This window comes from Phyllostomus hastatus, unplaced genomic scaffold (assembly GCF_019186645.2).
Source record: "Phyllostomus hastatus isolate PE091 unplaced genomic scaffold, TTU_PhHast_1.1 phas_contig_148, whole genome shotgun sequence".
Taxonomy (NCBI): Eukaryota; Metazoa; Chordata; class Mammalia; order Chiroptera; family Phyllostomidae; genus Phyllostomus; species Phyllostomus hastatus.
In genome coordinates, this window is record NW_025333607.1 from 2,000,459 (window position 1) to 2,025,206 (window position 24,748).

The window sequence follows — 24,748 nt, forward strand, 5'->3', positions numbered from 1 at the left end:
TCAGAGTGAATGTCTTGGAAAAACATATCATTCCCTGTCTTGTTCGTTGACCCATCGGCATTAAACATGACTTACATGACTCAGGGTCGCGCTTAAGACACCAGTCACTGGACTGGGTGACAGATGAGGTTGTGGGTATGGTGGGTGACCTCAGGGTGGGGGAATGAATGGGCCCAGCAGGCACTGATGCCAACAGCTCATAAAAGTGAGTCTCCTTGAAAGTCTGCAGAGCCATCCTGACTCCGACAGAGTGTCCTGTGTGGGGCTCGGTGTCGACTCTCCTGGCACACCATCGCTGACCTCCTGCAAACCCGAAAGCTTGGAACCCACAGCCAAGTTGCCTTCTCCAAGGAGAACATCTCCTGGAAAACGGTCTCCTTCTCTGTTGTCACCAGTGCTGCATGAGCTGCTGGCCCCTCAGTGAGGTCACTGGGACCTCCCACCACTAGCGGCAGGGGCTGTGAGCCCTCAGACTCTTTCTGAGTCACTGTTCCCAACTAGCAGGTGCAGAGGAGGAGCTTCCTGCACACAGGGTTCTATGGGCTGCAAGGCTTTCCGTCTGAGAGGTGATGAGTTTGTGCTCCACCAGGTCTGGCTGAGGCATCTCTGGAAGCATGCCACACTTCCAGGTGCCCACGGTTGTACTGTGTGTGGGTGCAAATCTTCAGCAGTTCAAGGCCACTCAGAGATGCTTTCTGCTGCCACTCCCCACAGGGAACATCACTCACGGCACCCACTGAGAGTGGAAGGGATTGGCAGACACCCTGAAGAAGACCACTGCCATTATCAAAAACGCTGGGGAACCCACTACACACACAAAAAAAATACTCAGGAAGTCTGCAGCCTCCCAACTGGCTGACAGCTTAGCCAGCTTGTCTCTGGGAAATGTGCAGCCTTAAGGAGTCCACGACCTCCATCACCTCTGTCTGCTCACACAGACCTCCGTTAACTGGCCCAGAGATAGTCACACGTGAGGCCCGGGACACTGTCTACCTTACCTTTTCCCCTCAAGAAGTTCACAGTGGCTGTCCTAACACCCCATTCCAATCCTCCAGTGCTGCTGTGTGCACTCACTCAGGAATCTGGTCCACTTCACATGAGGCAGAAAGTGTCAAACATCTGTCCAGCTGCCCTTTCAGAGCCTCTTGTCACCTAAGGAGACTAACAGCTGGGCTGCAGAGCCGCTAGGGCCTGGCCCCGACTTGCACCCTTCCCACTCAGGGGACGCTGCCTGACTCCCACCCACGGTAGCCCCTGGAGCACACAGCCAGCGACGGACACAGGCTGCTCACTGACACCCCAGTCCTTGCCCCCGGATGGGCTATATCTAAGGCCTGTGATCTGCAGTTCCCAGAATTCCCCAGGGAAAGCAGGCCAGTTCCCTGGGCGCTCACATGCCTGCCAGCACACCTTCCCTGGCCCTTCTTTGCTCGGCTCATATCCACTCACTTCCCAGGCAAGCTTGCCCTTCTGTGCCCTTCTCAGGATCTACTTCCGGTGCAGCACCAGCTCCACACCTCTGTGCTGGCTTTCTCAAGTTTTCATCAGGATTCTATTTAAGTTTGCACAAATTCAGTCTGATTTTTGTCCACTGACCTTTTCTGAAGGAAATTTAGGGCTCACTGAGCCCCCCGGCTCTGCTCCACTGCTCAGATAGGGGCACAGAGGATCCATGACGTGGCCAGAGGTGGACACCCCAGGAGAGGGCACGTCAATCCCAGAGGAGAAAGCAAATGTGCACTCGGTAAACAGCCACTGCCACTGAAACAATGTATGTGAGTGTGCAGAAATCTACAAACGACACAGAGATAGACTGTGTCTCTCACAATTTACGGTGGGGGAGGGGGGGGAGCAGAAGCAGGTCTGCAGTTGTTCGCATGGAAAGCCGTACAGTAATTACTAAACGCTGACACAAGAATAAACTGCGAGTTTCACGTGTGCACAACTGTACGCCCACTTTTGCCCCACCCTGTATATACATAAATATATACATTTATGTATATATGCACATATCATTGTTGTTACTATCTCTAAAAACTAAGTACCATTCTATTTCCTCTGGGAAAACAGCAGCTAATTAAAAGCACAAATGTAATAACTACCATAGAGAAAAAAACTGTTTAGTGAAAAATATTTTTGACACTTAAAATGTTGGAGCCTGATGTAAGGGACCTGGGTTTTCATCTTGGCCATGACAATGAGTTCTAGCTTCTCAATTCAGTCACCTAAAGGTCCTGTGCCTCTAGTTCCTGTCCACTGAGGTGGGAGTGCCAGGCGGAGCACCTTCTAAGGGTCCTCCCCACTCCTGATGCTCACCATGCTTTCTGCGTGAGCACAGGGATTTGATCTTCAGCAGAAATGCCTGTGAACAACAGACAGACTGGGGAAAGATAACAGCACACAGCAACTGTATCCAGTGCAACTGTGCCTGGAACCCAAGACTGTAAACACGGACTCTGCTGGGCTGAGCACAAGGATGCTTGGCTCTGTTCTCTCCTTTTCTCTCCCTCTTTTCCTCTGAGCATTTTTTAAGAGGAGCTGCTGGCTGATCAACACTAATACTCTGTCCTGAGGGTCTTTCTGATCCCTTCTCCCTCCCTGTAATCCTGGGGTCAGGGGAAGGGACCAGCATACTCTTCTGCATTGACTGGAGCTTGCCCACAATTCTGCACTTTGACCCAGTAGAGTATCCATTTATGCAACTGCTGCCAAAACCATGTTGCCACTAATGTGATCCCTTCTTCTGAGTAGGTCCTCAGTTTTCTCCTCATTCAATATATTGTCATTTCATGTTGTGATTCCCCGGAAACCCTCATTTTATAAGCCTTGTACTTTCTTAATCAACAATATCCTTCTCTACACTATTTCTGCCATTGCACAATCCAGCAACATCTTAGAACTCAGTGTGACTCAAATTTCTCTTCCTCCTAAGTCTTAAAACTCTGAAATTGCACTCTGTAATTTAAAATAACCCTCTTTATCACAACTATCAGTTCTTCTATCTCTCTATTCATCCAATTCCAACAAACCTGTCCCTGAATGGGTCTCTATCACTTAAAAGTCATGAAATTTCTTCTTTATTGACAGACAATGTCTTAAGTGAACTCAAACATTCATTTGTTTGTTGGTTCATTTCTTCATCTGCCAAATATAATAAACACCAACTACCTACCAGAAGGTATACAGAGAATACAAAGATGAATGAAATCATGCCCCTCTCTTCAAGTTCATTACTGGTATAGCAGATTGACAAAAAAAACACACAAATAACACGAGGGGCATCAGTACTATAGCAGCGCAGCTAACAAGATGCTACACAAACAGCACAGAAACAACAGGCTCGGCGGGCCCGGCACCAGGCGATCCGGCCGGCCTGGGAATCCCCGTAAGTCTCTGCAGCACCACGCTCAGACAGCACGCGTGTCAGAGGCAGACGATCGGGTTTACTGCCTGTGACTATTTCACTATGACACCGACTGTTTATTATTTACGGAATCCCTATAAAATACAGTACTGTGCTATATGACTTAGAAAACTAATTAATTCTAAGTCTATATAATCATTTGAACACAATTTAAAAATGGGAATTCCAAACCAACACATTTGTCTGTACTTAGGAGTGACTGATTAAGGGAAGAGCAGGAATGTGGCTTTGTGGGGCTTTCAGAGCTTCACTATTTTTATTAAATTTTTTAAGATTTTTTTTCATTATTTATTTTTAGAGAGAGAGAAGGGAGGGAGAAGGAGAGGGAGAGAAACATCAATGTGTGGTTGCCTCTCATGTGCCCCCTACTGGGGACCTGGCCCACAACCCAGCCATGTGCCCTCACTGGGAATCAAATCAGCAATCCTTTGGTTCACAGACCCGAGTGCAGTCCACTGAGCCACACCAGCCAGGGCTCAAGTGCACTCTTGTAAATGTAAATGAGGGAGATACTGTCAGACTGCTTTTCAGAAATAACTGATAAAAATATGGATACTATTGCCAGTAAGTAAAATATCTAACCTACTAAAAGAAAAACATTTACATTTCACTGAACCTCAGAGCTTGTCAATGCCTTTAAAGACATAAAACAGAAGAAAAGAGGAATTATGTAACATACAAGGAGATAACTGAAAAAACATACCTGAAGAAGCTTCCAGTCTTTCCAGTCGGCTGATCAGCCAGTCCAGGGAGCCAGAAAACTGGGCACAGTTTTTACGATTTCCTCTAATGAGAGCCGCTGTGAAAGAAAAGGCAGATTTCACATTTATGTGATTTTTCCAGTTCCAAACACAGCAAGCTAATAGTAGCCCTAAAATGCTGGACCAGGAACAAAATACCAATACTGTATATCTAAAACGTAAACAAATATACACATGAATTGGAGGCATCACAAAGAGAGCTGAGGGTGTGGACAGGAGAGGAAACATCCAGCCTGAGTGCTCAGCAGAAGGGATGATCTAGAGGGGCAGCAGTTCACACCACAGAGATAATGAAGGGGAAGGGGAAGCCAGGAGTTCCTGGAGCTCCCTCCCTGGGGTCTGGCACTCATTGCTCTTAATTAATGGTGAGAGCTGACTAACAGAGCTCTGCTTTCTCGCCCACACAAGAGGAGTTAAGGGTACCTCTGTTTTTCCTGGAAACGTAGCACAGAGCGTGGGAGACAAGTGACAGCAGTAACAGGCAGAGAGGGAGCTACATGGCACCAGGACTGGGGGTGAGGGAAAGGCGGGGGGGTGGGGGGGGGGGGCGGGAAGCCTGGGGCATCAGGGCTGAAAACCTTTGTTCTTGCATCTCTCCTTCCCATCTAGAGGTTCACCTGCACAGAAACACTCTGAGAGCTGCAGTAAAGTCATCTATTCCAACTCTGCTCAACCTCGAGCTGTCCATACTTCTGTGACACTCTTTTATGAAAATGCTATGTGACCTCGACGATCTCTTTCAACCCGATTTGTAGACTCAATGGAAAACTTTCAATGTTTCAAGTCATGCAATTCTTTCAAGATAAATCTGGTAAATGCTCTGTGTAAATTATACTCTTACACCCAGAAGATCGCTCACAAACACACAGGATACGGTTTCCAACGGGTGGGTGATACTTTTACACATCATGCTGTTGTATGGGAGAAAGGTGCAAGAACAGTCTCTACTTAGGCCTGGCCGTGCTCAGGGGCAGTCAGGAGCTGAACTCGGATGACTGGCCTCTTTGCCTCCCCGATGTAGCCAAGCCAAGGGGACCCTGCAGTCCCAGGGTGCCCCTACACCCCAGGACTCCTGTCCTCACCTGTCTTCTTTCCCCCAACAGCTGGTACCTGACCTGAGAGCGAGAAGCAATCCTAATAGAAAAGACAGGAAGACTTCTGCTCCACAGCTCCTGAGCAGAGCCCCAGGGTTACAGGTGAGAGGCAACGCCAACTCGAGCAGCATCCTGCTGAGTGCACAGCTACGGTGCCCGGGACCGTGTGCAGGGCGAGGTGTCATGGAGCAGGAGGAGCCTGCTGTGCTCAGTGGGACCTCGGATCTGTGAGACGCTCTGCTCCTGACTCAGGACAGCAGCTTTGGGGAGCATGTGTGGTGAGGTTTCTCAGTCTTCACAGAGTCTCTGGGTTAAAATTTAACTCTTTTCATTTCGCCTCTGGTTTTTAAATTAAAGATATTACATACCTTCTAGATACCAAATATTACCAATGAGGTGAGTCTTAAAGAAAAAAATAATGTAAGAATAAGCCTTCTTAATAAACCATGGGGCATTTAGGAAAACAGTACAGTGAGCCCCAAAGAAAACGTCATTAAACACTGCAAACAGAAATGGCACAGACCAGCTTCTCTGACAACAGTAATGTAATGAAACTAGAAATTAATTTAAAAAATAAAGAATAAAAGAAGTTTTTTAAAAGCAGAGACAAAAATGAAATCAATACCACAAGCACAGGCTGTCTAATAAATATCAAAAGCAGGGATGCTACCTAAAATACCAAAGACAGATGGTTAAACTCTGCTCAGGGAAAAATTAACTGAACACTTTCACTGCTAAGCTACAGGGTAAAAATGTTAAATAAACATTCCTTTTAAAATACAGGAAAACATCACCAAGTAAATATAAATAAAATAGGAAAAATAAATAGCAAGAAAAGTAGAAATTAATACATAGAAAAGTGATCTATGTAAATAAGAGTAGAATTGATCAATATATCCAAGCAGTTTTAAAAACATAAGCTAAATGCCAATCAAGAATAAAAGAGAAAAAGGACAAAGTTTATAAAAAAGAAAGTATAAACACAGCCACTTTATGTATCTCTGGACTGAAAGTTTTGAACATTTAGAGGGAAAAAACAGCCTTCAAACACACAATACATATTTTTTCCACTGACACTGATCAAAATGAGGAAATCTAAAAAGAGTAATATGCCTTGAATAATACCAAGGAGGAGGAGTATGTCAAAGACAACAACTCTTCTTACATGTTGAAGGACTACGTAATTTCTGGCCTGACACGCGCAGAGTAAAGCCACTCAGGCAAGGCCCCGCTCTCTGCACCCAGCAGCACAGCCATGACGGCAATGCCTGATGCCTGTGCACACAGGAGGCTGGAGCAACTCTTTCAACCACACATCCAAAACTCGTCCAAGATCGATATTTAAAGAAGGCCATGCTCAAAAGCAGGTTAGCAACATGAAGTCAAGCAGGGGTTCATTCCTCCAACGAAACAAACGTATTAGGAAATCTGTTAATATCTCAATAAACTCTAATGTGTATATGACATTTGTCTGGAAAAAGTCCAGCCACCATTAATATAATGAGCACAGTTTGCTCAACATCACTGTAACCTGGCAGCCAAGGAGAGTGGACTGGAAGGTGCATTTGTAAACAATGACGACTTCACTGTACTAGTCATTGGGGGTGGTAGACAGTGTTGAGCGAGCATGTGTGCTGTGTGGCCATCGCATTCAAAACGACTGAGCAAGGAGAGCAATGAATCTGCATTGAATTTTGTGTTAAGCTTGAACATTCCTCCATGATAACTATTCAGAGGATTCAGAAGGCCGCAGGTGTGGGCGACTGGTGATTGGCAGCTTCACCACAACAATACACCCACTCAAGTATCACTTCTCATGCAGTTTTTTGGTAAAACATCGAATCACCCAGGTGACTCAGCCACCTACAGCCCAGATTTGGCTCCCTACAACTTCTGGCTTTTCCCAAAACTAAAATCACCTTAGAAAGGGAAGGTACTTCAGACCATTGATGAGATTCAGGAAAATATGACAAGGCAGCTGATGGCGACTGGGAGAACTGTGTGAGGTGCCAAGGTGCCTACTTTGAAAGGGACTGAGTTTTCATTGCTTTATGTGCAGTGTTTCTTGTATCTTCTTCAATAAATGTCTCTATTTTTCATGTTACATGGCTGAATACCTTCTGGACAGACCTTGTATGTTCATAACAAAAAAATTTTCATTCAGTGACACAGAATTCCTCCTGAATTACGAGTGTGTGTGCACATGTGTGTGTGCACAGGTATCATACAAATGAATGGACTGTGTGCATTATTCTACTTCAGCAAGTCAGGTAAGAATACACTAGCTAGATGAGCTTCTAAAGCAATGGGGAAGTGTAAGAGAAAAACAAGGAAGTTCATCACACCACTGTTTCTGATAGCGAATGCTGGGACAGCCTGCGTGTGGACCCAGGAAGTGACGACAGCCCCACAGCTGGGTGGTCTCACCCACCAGGCTGAGAGGCTCCCAGTCCCTGCCGACAACAGCTGCCCGCAGTGGAGATGGCAGTGAACACAACACTCTGAGTGAAAGCGGACAGTGTGATTCCACTTTCGTGAAGTAAGTGTTTATGCTCAATAGAAGTACATGCATAGCATGGGGAAATTGTTTTTCCAGAACATTTCTCAGAAAACGTGAGCTGCCTTTGGAGAAATAAACCCTGCTAAGTGCCTGGGATGGAAACAGGACTTTGAGGGCAGGGATAAGGGTTGGTGTCTCTCCTTTTGTCTGAAGGGGAGATTTCTGTCCTACCGGCATGGCTCAGTGGGATGGGTGCTGTCCTGCAGACCAAAAGGTCACTGGTTCAATTGCCGGGCAAGGCACAGGCCTGGGTTGCAAGCCAAGTGCTCAGCTGGGGACATGCAAGAGGCAAGCAATCGATGTTTCTCTGGAACATCGACGTTTCTCTCCCTCTCTTTCTCCCTTCCTTCCCCTCTCTCTATAAATAAAATGAAATAAATAAATAAATAAATATCTTAAAAAAGAAAAGAAAAAAAAAGGGTGAATTTCTTATTCCAAACAGCTAGGAGGGAAAAAGAGTCACACACAGGAAGAACTTAAGTCTGCATGGGCCTGTGAGGAGGAGATACTCTGTGACCTTAGAGGAGCAGCAGAAGACAGTGGAGAGTTATGCAGGTGCGAGCAGGGAGCCCCCAGAATGCACAGGCCCCAGAGGGAAGCTCAATGACAACTGCTGTCAGACGTCTCAGAGTGCTGCCGTCATTCCTAAGGAGCACAGACATTTCCATGGTGCCTTGGGGCACAGGGACAAACTCCAGACAGAGGTCCTCTCCTTCCTCAATACAGGACAAGCAAGCTAAACCCTGAAATACTCTTCAAGTGCTGGCTGACCGGCCCTGGAGACACAAAGAGCTGCCACCCCGTGCCTCACAGTGTGTCCTCCCTGTGGAAACGCTCAGGCAAACACAGAGGAATCGCAGTCGCCATCACAGGGACAGGGATGGGACACACGTCCCTCCAGAGAAGGCCGGCTCTCAGCCACTGACAGGTCCTCAGGGATGATGGCCCCAGGCCCAGGGAAGGTGGTTTTCCCTCCTCCCAACCCCCTGATCTGGAGAAGGCAGGAAGAGACCACGGCATGTGCCTGTCACAGGAGGAGATGGTGAAGCTGGGCGGCTTTGACTCCGCAGCCGGAGCTCCAATCGGGGCGAGGCTGCCCCCACAACCTCCTCCTGCTTGAGTCCCCCACCCAGGAGAGATGGGGAGGTGGGGAGGGGCCCTGGTAGTGTAGAAGCAGGTAAAGAAAGTAGCTATCTCACAAATTGGTTATAAACCAAATTTCCATTTAAAATATTAATGCTTTCGTCATTTTATAGTTAAGATTATTACCAAGGTGGAGAAAAAATACTGTGTCTTGTTTATAAAAATGCCCTTCCAGGATTCCCTGGAGAACAAGACAGAAAATACCTGTGTGCACGAAGGCAGAACAACTGCTGACAGGAGCATGTCTGTGGCCAGGGCCCGTCTCTGCCCCTGCCCCCAGGGCCTCCGTGTCCAGGAAGACCTGCCTCCCCGTGGCCCTGGGAGTAAGCTGGACATGTAAAACCCTCAGCTGCTCTCCCCTTGCTCAGTCTTCAAGGACTCGGGAACTGTGGACTTCTGGCACACTAAAAAACAGCAGTCTACCCGGTTTGTTTCACACTCTGAATCCTCATAAAACAGTGTTACAGAGACAGTTTGCTGAAGAGCCGTTCCATAGGAATCTTTGAAGAGCAGCTGGGCTGCAGGTTCCCACTGAAGACTGGTGTGGCCGAGCCGCAGTGGGGTGGCTCAACCGCACTCCAACCCCCAGCATGGGGTCGGAGCTCCTCCGTCCTCCGGGGGAGGCTCGCACATCTCAAATCCAAACATAAATCTGTCACTCTACCGAAAGTACATATTAACACACTCATGTCAAATTTTAAAAATTGCTACAGATTACCATTCCCACCTCCTCCCTTTTCACCACGCCAAACGAACCCACAGAAAGAAAAAAAGGAAGGTGCCTTGTTTCATACTTAACCCCAGAGAGAGTCCACTGTCTCCCCGTTTGGAAGAATCGGCAGGAGGCTTTCCAAATTTGGAGCCAATGATATTTGAACCAAACTGTTGATGGCTGAGTGAAGGACAGTGCGATATAAACGCTTTATTGAACTCTGATTATTGATGCAGATCCGAGACTTCCAGACTCAGCTGCCAATATGATGATTATGCTGACTTCGATAAAGTCAGGTGGTTTTTATGTCAGCTAAAGACTTTATTCATTTATCTTTTTCTAATCATGAAATCAGTATTCACTAAATAAAAAAAAAATCAGGACTAGTCAAAAGCACGTTTAACAAAATCTCCCACAATCTAACTCACCAGAAACCACCACCATTCAACTGCCTTGCCCATCACGTGCACTGGATATAAACACCCTGCTTTTCCCTGCACTGGAGTTAGTAGGTTAGCTTTCCTTCCATCACCAACTCTCATTATACATTTATGTTAACTGCTTTTGCCAATTATAAAACCAGCACATGTAAACAGATTAAGATCACACAGAGTAGAACACCTCTCTCATAAGAAACAGCCACCTAGAAGTTTTCTATGCATCCTAGAAATTCCCAGTGAATATTCAAGAATATGCCTTTCTCTGCATATTTTAATTGTACGCAACTGGACTCTTACTCAGCATACAGGGAGCAGCTTGCTTCTTTTTTCACTTAGTACCACATCCTAGGTTGTCACACTAAAAATTCAGCAAACTAGCCCATTTCAAACAACCTTCCAAATGATACATTTATCTCAATCTTCAGTGATAACACAGCATCACACCACCTAGGTGGGCTATCAGTTATGTGACCAACCCCCTGCTGACAGAAAAGTGGTTTTCAATTTCATGTTGTTTGCAGACAGTCTTGCAGTAGACACCCTGGTCACCTGTACACACACATCTCCAGAACACGTGTCCCTCAGTGAGGGGATATTTTCAAAGTTCCGTCTGTGCCAATACAGTAAGTACAATGGGGCCCTCATTTACTAGTTTAATTTACAGTTCTTTATGTTTGCCATGTTGAGAATCTTTTATTTCATTTATTTTCTGGGAACTACTTATCTCCATGCTTTGTCTGTTTTTCTATTAGATGGTATTTCCCTTCCTTATGGATGTGTGGAAACCCAATGTGTTACCAAAACTAGGCTTTCTCTTTCATGTAGATTGCCCGTTTCACCTGACTTTCATCTGTTTTTCACTTTGTAACGACGGCACCACAAGTGTTCATCTTCTGCAGTCAGACTTCTCAGTCCGCCACTAATCACTTCTCGCTGTGACTGCCCAGTAACTCGCAGTAAGACGAGGAGGCGGTCAAGTGCGCACACAACACCGTGGCTGGCTCTGTCGTCATGCCATCGGTCACGGCCACCAGTCATCACGTGCCATCAGTCACGATCTGTGTCCCTTCTGCACAGATCGGGGCAGCTCCCGCGGCCCACGCTCAGTCAGTCTGTGCTGAGCAGACCAAGCTTCTCTTCAAACCTGGATGCACTGGACACCAAGCTGCATCCTCTCAACAGGACACAGTCTGGGACACAGGATGCCCCGTGGGCGGCCGTGCAAGGAATGAAGAGGCAAGACACTTGGGGAAAAAGACCAGAGGGAGGAGGAAGTTCCCGAAGAGATATCATAACACACACGTGGGGGATTAACCAAAACCCTCTCAGGAGGAGCAATGCGGAAACATACAGGTTAAGAGTGAGAGAGAGAGAGTGTTTGTGAAGTACGTCTTGTTCCATAAAACAGTTTAAAAGCCACAAAGCAGGCCTGTGCTTGAATCACTGTGTTTTCAGTGACATTTATGGTTGTTATTGTTACCTTCTTTAAATACCAGAGTATTACAAGGTTCTAATTATGTCAATTCTATAACTTTTTAATCCTCACCTGAGGATATGTTTATTGATTTTAGAGAGAGAAAAATGAGGGGCAGGGTGAGGGGAAGAGAAAGACAGAGAGAATATGGAACATCAACTGACCGCCTCCTGTGCGTGCCCTGGCCGGTAGGAACCCGCAGGAGCGTCTGCTGTGTGGGACAACCCCCCAGCCAGCAGAGGCACCCAGCCAGAGCTATGTGTCCATTTTAAGTAACAGCTGTCTCAAATCCTTTCTTAACCAAATGGGATATATATAATTAAGGAAATATACATATATATATTTATATATTTAAAAAAGGAATACTTCGTATATTCACATATTTTACTATAAATACACGAACTCTATACAGAAGTGTCCCCAGGTGCTCCAGGAACATGAACAGCCCTGGGTCAGAGGAAAGGACGGGAGTCGGAGTGAGTGAGGGCACAGGTGCAAAGCCAGGCACAGTCCAGACAAGGGGCCACCGGCATCCAAAGGCCAGGACGAGAAGCATGTGCCAGATAGCAGAGTCTTCTAAAATTCCCGAGGAAGTGAGGGCGGACCCTGGAAGTCTGCAGTGAAGCCTGGTGGAGAGGAGTAGAGCTCAGACCAACCAGGAGCCCAGCAACCTCCCACGATCAGAGAGAGCTCAAGTGTTTGCACGCCAGGTGTGTACTGCGCACCTGCGCCACACCTGACGGGAAGGACTCGGGTGTACAGACTGCGACTCTGTGTTCAGAGAACGGGTGGGGGGTGGACACTTCAGCCTGGGGAACTATGAAGCAAACTGCGTTTCCTCCATGAGTCACTGAGAAGTCACATTCCAGCCATGTTTCCATCAACAATCAAACCAGAAAACAGATTATGAAAAGAGCTGATGTGAAACAGAGAGAGCTGATGTGAAACAGAGATTAAATGTGTATTATATGTGCGCATCTACCACCACAATGTTCTCTCTGCAAATACCCCTTTCTGCCCTCAAACGCACACAGACAAGGCTCTTCTTTACCTAAAGCATCTAGTTTGTCTCAGAAATGAACACTGGCTTGAAAAATTGGCACCAAAACTGCCGATGTTCTGGCTACGTCCATTTCTGGGAGAAATAAACCATTCATCTTTACCCTCACTGCAGGCTAACCCACCAGCTTGCAAGGGGAGAGAGCTCACAGCCTTCAAGGTTCTTGACACCGGACAGACAACAGAGGCTGCACCAAGCGTCCAGGACAATCAGGACGCAGGCCCACGGCTGCACAGTGCCCCTAGAGCCCCGCGGAGCGCAGTGCCCACCACAGCCAGGGCCACTAGTGTCTGCCAAGCACGCGTGGGACTGCAAATGCACATCCCAGGCCAGTGAGAGGGACAGACTGGGGGATCCCTGATGAGGTGGGATGGGGGTGTCCCAGGGGCTTTGGAGGACTCACTTCAGATTCAAAAGGAAACATTTAATGCTCACCCCCCTGAGCCTCCCTACAAACTCCCCTCAATGGCCCCCCTTTAACCACAGGCATGTTCCCACCTGAGATGGGCTGAAACACGGAACACCACTGGGCTCGGTGCAGCCAAGGGACCAGCTGGCGGCCTCAACGGGAAGCAAGTTGAGGGAAACCGAGGGAAAGCGCTCTGTGATCCTCTGGAACAGACAGGAGCAGCTGCCCCGAACACCCGTCACCCGCCTTACCCAGCAACTCATACAGAGAATTCAGGATCGACTTCCAGGACGCGCCAGCCTCTCTCCCGGCGACGTCAGCGAAGTGGGCCGCGCTGCTGTAGACGTGCAGCCTGTCCACGCACTGCAGCACGAGGCTGATCATCCCCTGCGGGTCAGAAGGGACACTGTCAGAAACCGTGGGTGGGCGCTCACATGGAAAGCCTGGCTGGAAGTGCATCTGTCACTCACTGAGAAAGCTGAGATCGTGTACTGGAAAAACAAGAAGTGACACACCTGCCCGTGAAACAAAATGTTCCTACAGCAACTGAAGTAAGCGGTTTTTAAGTTCTAGCCGCTGTTCCCAAATAGAAGCAGAAGAGCAATATAAAAATACTGGTTTCATACTTATATTTGCAATATTTAATAGATTAGTGACTCAGTCACAACAATATTCTACTGGAAGTAAAGGGGTGCTGAGTATGCCACCCACATACGGCACTTTGGCATAGGACTCACTGGAGCTGAAGGCGACTGAGGAAAAGGCAGACACAAGAGCAACCCCCGGCCCTTCCTCCTCCTCTGAGCCAGGACGGGCAGGGTGGCTTCATCTGAGAGACAAGGCCGATGCATCAGCCCCCGCACTGAGCACTGCCATGGAACGGCTTTCACTCACCACTCTCACGCTCCCCACTTCCCACACCGTGCTGCCCCCAGAAGCTCCGAGCCCCTTTCCTTTGCCTTCGTACCACTTCTCCATGTGCTCGCTCCTCTGCATGAGCCCAAGTGCTAACCACTCCCGTGCGGCAGTCATCACCGGGTGCCCCTGTATGTGTGTGCTCGGGGCCCCTGCTGTTGAACTTTTATCTGTCTTCCTCCAGGACATCTGTCTTTGGTGCATCGGTCTGCAAGGCCTCAGCCAATGCACCTGTGACTAGCTGAGGAAAATACTTTTCTCCCCCTCCTACATAACCAGATCCTCACTCTCAGGAGCGGCATCAGCATCATCATCATCAATTTAATATAAGATTGAAGACCTAATTAATTAAAGAAAAGCTCATGAAAATGTATCTTTAAATCAAATAAAAGTTCACTACAGAATTTCGTAAGGTATAGTCTAACTTTGAAATTATGCTTTTATTATTATTGCTAGATCAAGATTGCCAAAATGAGGCAAAGCACATGAAAGGCAGAGCTATAAAGAACTGACTAATCAAATTAACTTGTTTCACATCGAGAATTTAAGAGGCACCATGAACCTAAAAATGTCTCTAGTCTCCATCCAGATTGTCTTACATGAGAGATTTTTTAAAAAGAAGGTGCCTGAGCACTTTGAGGCAGCAGCAGTTTTGTGACATTAGCCATGGACAGAAACAAACAACAGGAAGGAGTGGGGTCACTGCCTCCAGGCATGGGGCTGGCGCTCTGTCTCTGGTGGCCCTTTACCGACAGCTTCCGCCCCCAACACAAGCTCCCTGCGGCTCCCGAGGCAGCGCCACGGAGCCCCAAGGAGCTGCTGCGCAGTTAGAAAACCCTCGTGCTTTGCAGACCTGTGTTCATGTACACATGTGAAGAGCCTGCTTCTATGCATAAAGAGTACGGCACATGCTCCGTGTGGCAGGAGGGCCGAGGAGACAGTGAAAGGCTGTGTGCTTTGCCGGGGGCCTGACCAGTTCCCTAAACACTGAGGGGCAGGACAGGAACTGCAGGCTCTCCAAGGCCTGGTTTCCTCGAGCCCCGCGGCACCCTGCTGCTCCAGGTCACAAAGCACTTGGCACCAGAGAATGTCCTGCCAGGACTGCTTTTCCCGGAAGACAGCAGAGCAGCCATGGGCCTGAGAAGCTCACCTCCTCCTGGAAGAGATTCTGCCGGTTCTTCAGGGCTCTCAGCCTGTTCTGCTTGTCCTCGTGGTCCAGGTGTTCATCTGGCGGGTGCAGGTAGCCAATCAGGTCCCGAAGGCTCAGGCTGACGGACTCTATGGGCAAGTCCCCTGGTGCCGACCTCACCTTCCTGCTGAGAGCATCCAGGCCCCTGAAATCAACAGCGACCATTTCTCTAGGCAGCGACCCACAGGCTTCTGCATTATTTTAGTTTACAGGTGACTAAAGCTTTACTCACTCCTGGCACCACAACACCAACATAAAAAGAACACACAAGAGCGGCTCTAGGTTTCCTTGAGCAGTAATTGGTATATTCAAATGGGAAACAGTGTATTCTTTCATGAATGCATACTGTTATATTAAAAACATATCTAGAGAAAATCCTGAATGTATTACATTCAGGAATGAAAATACATTAACTCACAAAATTCACTTATTAATCAGGAAACAATATTGTAAGTGATTTTCTCTTATCTGAAAGAATTGTAACAGAGATAAAGAACATGAACTTATTTTTGTAAACACAGGCAAAACAGGCATGTACTTTATGTTAATAACTTTAAAAGATATTAACTAGACTTCGACCACAAAAGAAGAAACGACATCATGTTGCATGTTCTAGCCCTTGAAGAAAAACAGAGGCACGTAAATGTGTTGATCTGTCGAGCTTTCTGAGATCCTAAATTTTCACACTCAAAGCTTTGAATATTTCTACAAAGAATTTTCATCATTTATAAATCAGTATTATTCCAAAATAAAAAGTCTACGAAAAATACTTAACAGATAACAAAAAGAATGAGAGAATGCTTATACTTAATATAGTAACACTTACATTAGTCATGACAAAACTTAATGCATGTACTTAATGCAAAACTTAATCCATAAAGGAAAAATATACTTCCTTTCCTACTGTCTACATCAGCAAAAGTGTGTGGCAATATTTTATTCCAGGGAAATGTCTCTGGCTAGTTATCTGACTAGATTGGAAATCACATTTTAGAAAACAATAAAAGCCTTATAACTGAGAATTAGCTTATCTTGGAATGCTACAATACTAAAAATTATTAGTTAAAATGCATCATTATTTATATAAAGTTACTAGCAATTTTGGAATATTTGACTTCAGTTTCATATATAGTAGAAATAGTAACAGTGCCTGATTATTCTGAAATTCCAAACCATTTACATAAATGGCATTCACCTATCACCTAGTGTTATCATGTCCATGAGCTTTCTATGTCCCAAAGCAACAGAAATGACTTTGCAGAAAAAAATTATTTCTTTTAAAATGAAAATTCATTTCCAATGAAAATAATTCTGTTCTAAGATGTTTTATCCTATTCACTCAGAACTCTATTTGAATCATATATGCTTATTTACAGCACAGTCAGACTCAACTCTCATCACAGTGAACTGAATCACTCACAAGGGATTCAAATGCAATGCCTACACTTGCAGACCTAGAAAAAACAAGAGGAAACACCATTTCTGGGTTATTAAAGAGTGCCTATCTGCTGTTAGAAACATACCTGTTCAGTTAATTTCCAGGAGAAGCCTCTTAACAGACAAATGCTCTCTAAGACTCTAAAACTATTAATTATGCTAGGTTTAGAACCTCTACACGAAATGTGATTTGTTGGGTAAACTGCTATTAAAATAAGCATTTTAAAATTCTTTTTCAAACCTATAAATTAGGGAAATATTTGCAATTTATATAAGATGACAGGAAATTAAAGTCTTTTAACAACATCATAGTAATCTAATCAAGTATTAACAAATAATAGAGTAAATCACAAAAAAGGATGAAAAAATTTAGTCAGCAAATATGACAAGTATACCCATTTTCACAATTCTCAAATAAATGCAACCTTAAACAACAGCTTTAAGTATAAATATATTTCTGTGTACACACACACGCAAATTTTTCCCATCGAACCAATGAAGTTTGAAGAGATACATGATACTCAGCACAAGCACAGTCTGTGCTGGTCTAACGTTACCAGAAACACTTTGTACGCAAGCTTCGGTTAGCTTCTAGATACTTGATTTTTCCATAATTAGGTGGGTCAACTTTGTCATTACAAGACTCACTTTATTTTTTAATACAGCTCAAAACTCACAAAGTGTGACCTTAGGGTAAAAGGGAGGGAAATAAGTCCAGACCAAGGGTATGTCACAGAATAATCCTTACCTTTAGCTAATAACAATTTACACACACAATTTCTAAAAGCACATTTCTTTTTGAAAAGTAAATTTAAATGGAAGACATAAAATCACCTAACTGGTGCTTTTCCAAACTGGGTGAGATTTACCAGTGTAGTGTACTTCAGATTGTTTATTTGTAAGTCCAACAGGGAAACCGAGGAAGAATGTCGAACAGCCCCGGGACCCAAGAAAACGCACCTGATGAACCGATTGAACAGGAAGACGGTGCTGCGGATGACACGCGCCGTCCGCGACTCCTCGTGCTGCGAGCGGGACAGACTGATGCCATCGTCCATGTGGCCCTCATGGTGCATGATTGCCTGCGAGGGAGAGGAAGCAGAGACGGCGCCGTCACACCAGCGTCCCTTCTCCAAGCGGGGTGAAGCAGATGCGCACCTTAGTGCGCAACCACACACAGAACCAAGACAGGCAGGGGGACTGGGGACTGCTGTGTGGAAGGTGGAACAGCACACACAGGCCCCAGACCACCCTGTGGTCACTCCGTGACAGTCTGGAAGAACGAGTCAGTTGTCACACGGAGCTGATTCAAACACGCACAGTTCTTGAAAGACCACGTTCAGTCACCAACCCGCATTGGACAAACTCTGCCTGAAGCAGCGAAGGGACCACATTCAGTGACACCACTGGCACAACAGTTTTGTACACAGACTGGTTAGTAAGTCTGAGCAACGTTTCTGAGGCATGCATTCTTGCTTTATTAGTTCTCTGTTAGGGGTTTTGTTTTTAAACATAGGAAAGCATGACATGAGGAGAGAGAACATGCCAAAATCTCCAGTGAGGAGCTGAATGTTCCACAGTGAACATGCTGTGGAAAGGACACTCGGAGCAAGGAAGAGAACATCACAGCACCTTCAGCTCTCCGTGGAGTTCCCCTCCTGCCCTCTCCTCACAACAGCCCCGCCCACCCAAAATTTGATTCCTTAAAAAAATAAGCAAAATAGGAAAACCTCTCACAAACCAGGCTAAAAATAAAATAAAAAGAAAGCAAAAACACAGAGAATAATATATAAGATACAAAAGACATTAACTTCATAAGATTATAATAAGAGGGTCCTGTGTGGACTTCCATGGGGATGAAACACAATAAAGACTAAAAACAAAAGTAAAACACAAATGTAACTGAATGGCCCACGGAAATGGGGTGCTTCCTAGAGAACCCAGACTCATTGAACCCCCCACCTAAGTGGAAAATCTGATGAGATCACTTTACTTGAAAGAGCTTGCAAAGGAAACTGAAGATCTACTACTTCAAGAATGCTAGGACAAGACAGTTTCACGAGTGAGTTCCGATGAACTCTGAATGGTACCTTTGTCTTCACCGGAAGTCAGCCCTATTGCCTATTTTTGTGAAGGCTGTAAGCTAAAAATTGTTTTTATATTTAAATGGTTGAAAAACCAAGAAAGTGTCACCACACATGAGAACTGTATGAAATTCAAATCTCTGGATCAATAAACAAAGATTAATTTTACCTGTGAATATATGTAATAATTCTAAATAAAATATGAATAGATGTAGTAGGATTTCAAAAGAATAATAACCCTATAACCAGATAGGGTTTAGTCTATTAATTTAAGGATTCTTCAATATCATGATGTCTATTAACTTATTATCAACAAATTAAAGGACACTAAGGCATTTTAATTGACAAACTACAGCACTAATTCCTAGTTTTTTAAAATTCTAAGTAAAATAGGCATAGCAGGAAACTACTAAAATATACAAACTTCCTCAATTGTCCACAAAACCCAAGATGGTTTGACTTTCATGAAACTAAAAATCCACAGAGACACACGCTGAGGGGAACAACCAGAACCGACGAGAAGACAGCACGCTGAGACGGAAAGTGAGCTGGGGAGATGATGCAGCACTACAAGAAAACCCAAATTTCAAAGGTATGACATAAACTGAATGCACAGAACAGCACCAACGAAAACAAAGTGAGTCACGTGGCAGACACACTGGAGACGCAGGCTGCAGAGACAAGGAAAGACAGGTGGGAGTTCTGAAGGGAAGGGGACCCCGGTGGTGAGGACAAGGACACCATGTGTTCCTAGAGAAGAATCTGACAGGTGGGAAGCACACAGACTGAAAGGGAAAATGATTTCCCCCTCCCTTTTAAAAAGACCAGAGTGCACTTATCCAATGACCTGGGAGACACATGCATTTAAAAAGCAATGCAGCATAAAAGTTACATACTGTGAACCCCCAATGTGTTCTGTGCGTCACTCTGCACAGAGTGAATTTATACTGCTTTAGCAAAACACGAAGTGGGATGCGTAAGAACTCTGAATAGTGATTCAGATTAACCAAGTTTTTATTCATATGAAACAACAACAGAAAAACAGTTTCAAAATGTAAAGGTTGGCAAAGATAGCACCAACATGCTTTTCTTTTTATTTATAATCCTAAACTGAGGACATTTGAGAGAGAGAGAGCAAAAGAGAGATACAGAGACAAAGACACTGATGTGAGAGAAAAACAAATCAGTTGCCTTCTTGAAAGTGCCCCGACCTAGGATCAAACCCACAACCTCAGTATGTGCCCTGACAGGGAATCAAACCCTGACCCTTGATTCTACATCCTGATGACCTTTCAGTCTACAGGATGATGTTCCAACCAACTGAGCCACACCGGCCAGGACTATGTACTTTTCTTTAAAATTCAGGGTTTGAAGACCCTAGCCAACTGGGAGATCTGGCTAACTGGGAATCTAGATTGGGAAGTCCTGGGATGTCAGGGCCTCACAGAAGTCCCCCAACAAAGACTGAGTAGATGGACGGCTCTAGTAGTGTAAGTTTACAGGCGAGATTTTAACTATGGTACATTCTCTCTTCTATGGCCTAGAAAGTCTGTTTCCCACGGTCCTTCACCAACTTAAACGACACTGCTCAGATTCTCAGCACCCATGGGAAACTTTTCTCAAAGGCAGCTCTCTGTCGGCCCATGACAGAGAAGGTAAGTCCCGTGGTGGCTTCGACCCACAGCTAAGGAAGAAGACCGAGGAGGACCAGTAAGAATCCTGGCATTGCTGCCACAGACTGAAGAGTGAGATGAGGAAAGGAGTCCGGGCTGCAGGGACCAGGAGACCAAGGTCGGGAGACTGGAGAAGAGGCTGTGTGTGCCCTGCCCACAGACGCGCTGGAGGCCGGTCCAGCCGCGTACAGGGGGCCCAGGGAATGGATATGAGGTTCGCTCGGGAGGCAGAACCATCTGGGCTCACTGCTTGTGCGATTCAACAGAACGAAAGAAGGAAATTGTGGGAACCTTGTATTTAGTTCTCATATAACATATTTAAAAGATGTATATAGAGTTTGGTTTAAAATATTTACAGTAAAAAAAAAACATTTTATTTTCAACTACTTAAATTTATAATTAAAAGTATATCATATGATATGTGGTTTTAAAAATTCACCCAAAGAGTAAAGAGAAAAAAAATGTAAAAGATGATTATTTAAGTCTTCTTTTTGGTAAAAGACTTAATGGTAAATTTAAGTATATCAAATGAGAAATAACACCCAAAGTGATTTTTCTGATTGAAATTTATTTCTATCTTTTAAAAAAATGTGTCTACATGTTACCATTTATGCTTGTATTTCTCCTGTAACTATGTATCATATTTGGAACCTTTAATAAAAGCTGTAAGGAAAATGTGGTACTAGACAAGACTGCTTAATAAATTAATATCTGAAAAAAACTTTTCCTTTGTTTTCCTTCTTTCAGTTCTTTACAATTTGTGAAATCTGTTTGAACACTTACCTTTCTGGTAAATATCATGTTTAACAACATGGCATGCAGTGCGGAAAAGCCAATAAAACCACTGTCAACACAATAAAATGAAAAGCCCAACAACAAAACTCATCTCCAGCCTCAGCAGCGACGACAGTGTTTGTCCTTGCGAGGGGCAGCGACTGGGGGGAGATGTGGGAGGCAGGAGGTGTTTTTAAAATATGTAGCTTTGAATTTTCCAGAACCCATATTAGTAAGAGTTTTTTTTAAAAAGGTAAAATTATTTTAAATAATATACTTGATTTCACCTAATAATCTAAAATGTTACTATTTCAACATGTAATAAACATACAGACTTGTTAATGGGATATTTTAAATTCACTTTTATCATTCTTTGTCTTCAAAATCCAGAGTGTATTTTATATTTATAGACTATCTTGTTTTGGATACCAATTTATTATTGAAAACACCTGACTTATTTCAGAATCCATGACATTTACATAGTTGAAAAAGGACCATCACATGCCTAAGTTGTTACAAACATGTATAAAAGTTTTCAAATACCTTACTCAGGTATAAGTTCTCACATTTAAATTAAGTAAAATTAAAACTAAAATTCAGTACCTGTAATGTTAGCCGCACCCAAGCACCAAATAGCCACACGTGGACAAGGGCGACTGACTTGAGCAGGGGCGCCCTGAGCCTGGGACTCCAAGTTATGGCACTTGCAAGGACCCCAGGCAACGGGGACAAAATGGGCAAACACAACTGGAACGTGGGCCAGTCTGTCATAGGCTTGGATCCGCAAAAACTCAGTGGCATGGGACAAAGGTGATGAGCTACTCCAGATTAAAGGAAACTGAGGAGGCATATAAATAAATACATGTACAAATCTTGACTGGATCTTAGTTTAAAATAAGCTGAAGAAGACATTCTCGGAACTACAGAAATATGAACAGGGTATTAGATGATGTCATGGAATTCTCCATGATTAAGTACATGAGTGGTATTGTGGGGTGTGTGTGGATGTGTGTGTGGATGAGTGTATACCTGTGCGTGCAATGCACACGTATACACATACACACACACATCATACAGAGAAAGAAAGGGAAGATGGGAGGGATGCAGGGAAAGAAAGTGGCTACTGCAAACTATTAATAACTGTTGAATCTAATTCAAGGATGCATACATGTCTACCGATTAGTTTTCCAATTTTTTGTATGCTTGAAATTTTTCTAAACAAAATATTTAGAAAAAAGATAAGCATCTGCTAAATCAGATAGATCATGGCCAAATATCATTATCAAAATGGAAATTTGCTTGGAAGCCCAACCAGACTCTCTTGTCACAATGTGGACACTAGCTTTCCACCTTCCAGATGCTATTGCAGTATGTGTGGTCCCAAATACTGCAACGCTAACACAGGTGGAGACCAAGCAGACAGGCACAGGTGGGACCTTATCAACTCAACTGGAACTACACTCTTGAAAATGCATGTTTTCATTGAGAAATGCTGGCTGTGCACCACTCCAATCCAGAAGCCATGCTAGATGTGGAGAACACAGAAAACAAGGCTGTGGCTCGCGGGCCCAGAGTCTGGCAAGGGAGGCATTTATAAGCCAGTCACCATCGTCATGCCTTTTCCTTTTTGCCTCCCCCCTCCTTGACAGTGAACTACCTGAACTTCCCTTAACTCTCGGCTCTCTGACTTCTGAAGACCTTAAAAAAGTAGCTTCAACTCTTCAGATCCCGGCATGCAACAACAGAACAAAAGTCAGAGGCACTTTGCCCAGTGAAAGAAGCCATGTACCGACGGGAGGGTGCGAGTGGTTTCCTGTGCATGATGCTTTCTATCAGGCAAAACTAACCCACGAGGGAAAGGTCGTGAAAGTGGATGCCCCTATAGAGGGGAGGCAGGGATAACCCAGGAAGGCATGATGAGCAATTTTCTAAGCAATAAGGAAATGGTCCATGTTGTGATGTGTGTGGGTCACACAAATGTATCCAATTGTCAAAAGTACACAGTTAATTTTTTTACATGTCAGTGCATATAAATTTTACCTGCAAAATTTGGCCACAGGTAATGGTGATAACCCAGTGGGGCTGGGCTACAGGACAGCTGCCCCGGGATCTTATCTGACACTCTGAGCACGGCAAGAGAGGGATGCACTGAAGTTCAGCCCCATCAGAACAGACTCGGCTGTCAGCTTCATTAAAACCGGCTGTGGTCACTCCAAACAGACTGTAGTTAACACTGAACAACCTACACTGGAATGTGTGTCTGCTGTGACAAGTCTACTGAAAGTAAGTTTCTCCCCCACTGCAGAATTCCTTTCCCAGGTCTCACGTGTAGAAATAACATGTGTCTTGTTATTTGGTTCTGTGCACTGTTATATGTTGGTATAAAAATACGAAATGTGGACAATTTAGTACTACATAGTTTCCCTAAGGGAACTCACAAACTAGGAGACATGTAGCTTAACAAATAAAATGGCACAAGGACAATATAAAATTTAATAAATTATGCACAAATATTATGAGAGCACAAAGGAAGGTAGGCATAGGGGATAAGCTGAGAGTCAGGAAGAACTTCTAGGATTGATTTTTAACCTAATCTCTGGAGAAGAAATAGGAATTGGGTGGAGAAAACAAAGTTTAAATGATATCTGAAACAGAAAAAACAGTGTATGCACAGGCACAGATGTGCACAACTCATGTCTTGTTTGTTTGCCTTTTTTTTTTTCTTTTTTTTTTTTTTGGAGAACCTGCAGGGAATGTGCTGAGTCATGCCAGAGAAGTGGAAAGCCCCCAGGGTCCACAGCAGAGCAAAGGAGGACAGAGCAGAGAGCAGGCCATAGGCAGACAAGAACGTGTCGCATCGCTGCCCAAAAGCTCAATCTTCCAGAAAGTCTAAGACATTTATTTCTAGAGACGCATGCACCCCTATGTTCACTGCAGCGTGATTCATGGTGGCCAAGACATGGAGACACCACAGTGTCCTTCAATAGAAGACTGGGTGAGGAAGATGTCCTGCATACACACTGTGGAATACTACTGGGCTGTAAGAAAAGATGGAATACTGCCATCCTCGACAACATGGAGGGGTCTTAAGAATATCATGCTAAGCAAAATAAGACAGAAAAGTCAAGAACCATGTGATTTCACTCATATGTGAAATATAAAACTGAAGGTAACAAATGAACAGACAAGACAAAAAAAAAACCCCTCACAGACACAGACAACAGTCTAGTGGTTACCACACAGAAGGCAGTGGGGTGATGGTAAAGAGTAAAGGGTCAAATACATGGTGACAGAAGATTTGACTGTGGGTGATGAACACACAACTTGATACACAGAGCATGTATCATAGAACTGTACACCTGAAACCTACATGATCTTACTAACCCACGTCACCCCAAAACCTTTAGTAAAAAAGGAAAAAAAGAATATGGAAATTAAGGTGTAAGTTGTCTATTTATAAACATCAAAAATGATTAATCATTGATTTAAATCAATCATCATAAATCATTGTTATAAATCATTGATTTATAACAGTTTTAACAAAGTCAGGGTAAAAGAAAATTCACTTAATAAAACCAAGAATTTGTATCTCTAAGAAA

At 44.5% G+C, this 24,748-nt stretch overlaps 1 protein-coding gene across 6 annotated transcripts in view; it reads right to left on the reverse strand.

Annotated features, from left to right (window-relative positions):
- RYR2 (ryanodine receptor 2) overlaps positions 1-24,748 on the reverse strand; it is a 540,637-nt gene that overhangs the window by 249,278 nt on the left and 266,611 nt on the right. For all 6 annotated transcript variants that reach the window (XM_045860807.1, XM_045860777.1, XM_045860769.1 and 3 more), the window contains 4 exons: positions 17,579-17,700; positions 15,143-15,326; positions 13,329-13,464; positions 4,128-4,223 (listed from right to left, as the gene is read on the reverse strand). In XM_045860807.1, coding sequence (XP_045716763.1) covers positions 4,128-4,223; positions 13,329-13,464; positions 15,143-15,326; positions 17,579-17,700 — 538 coding nt within the window. The remainder of the gene's footprint in view (positions 1-4,127; positions 4,224-13,328; positions 13,465-15,142; positions 15,327-17,578; positions 17,701-24,748) is intronic.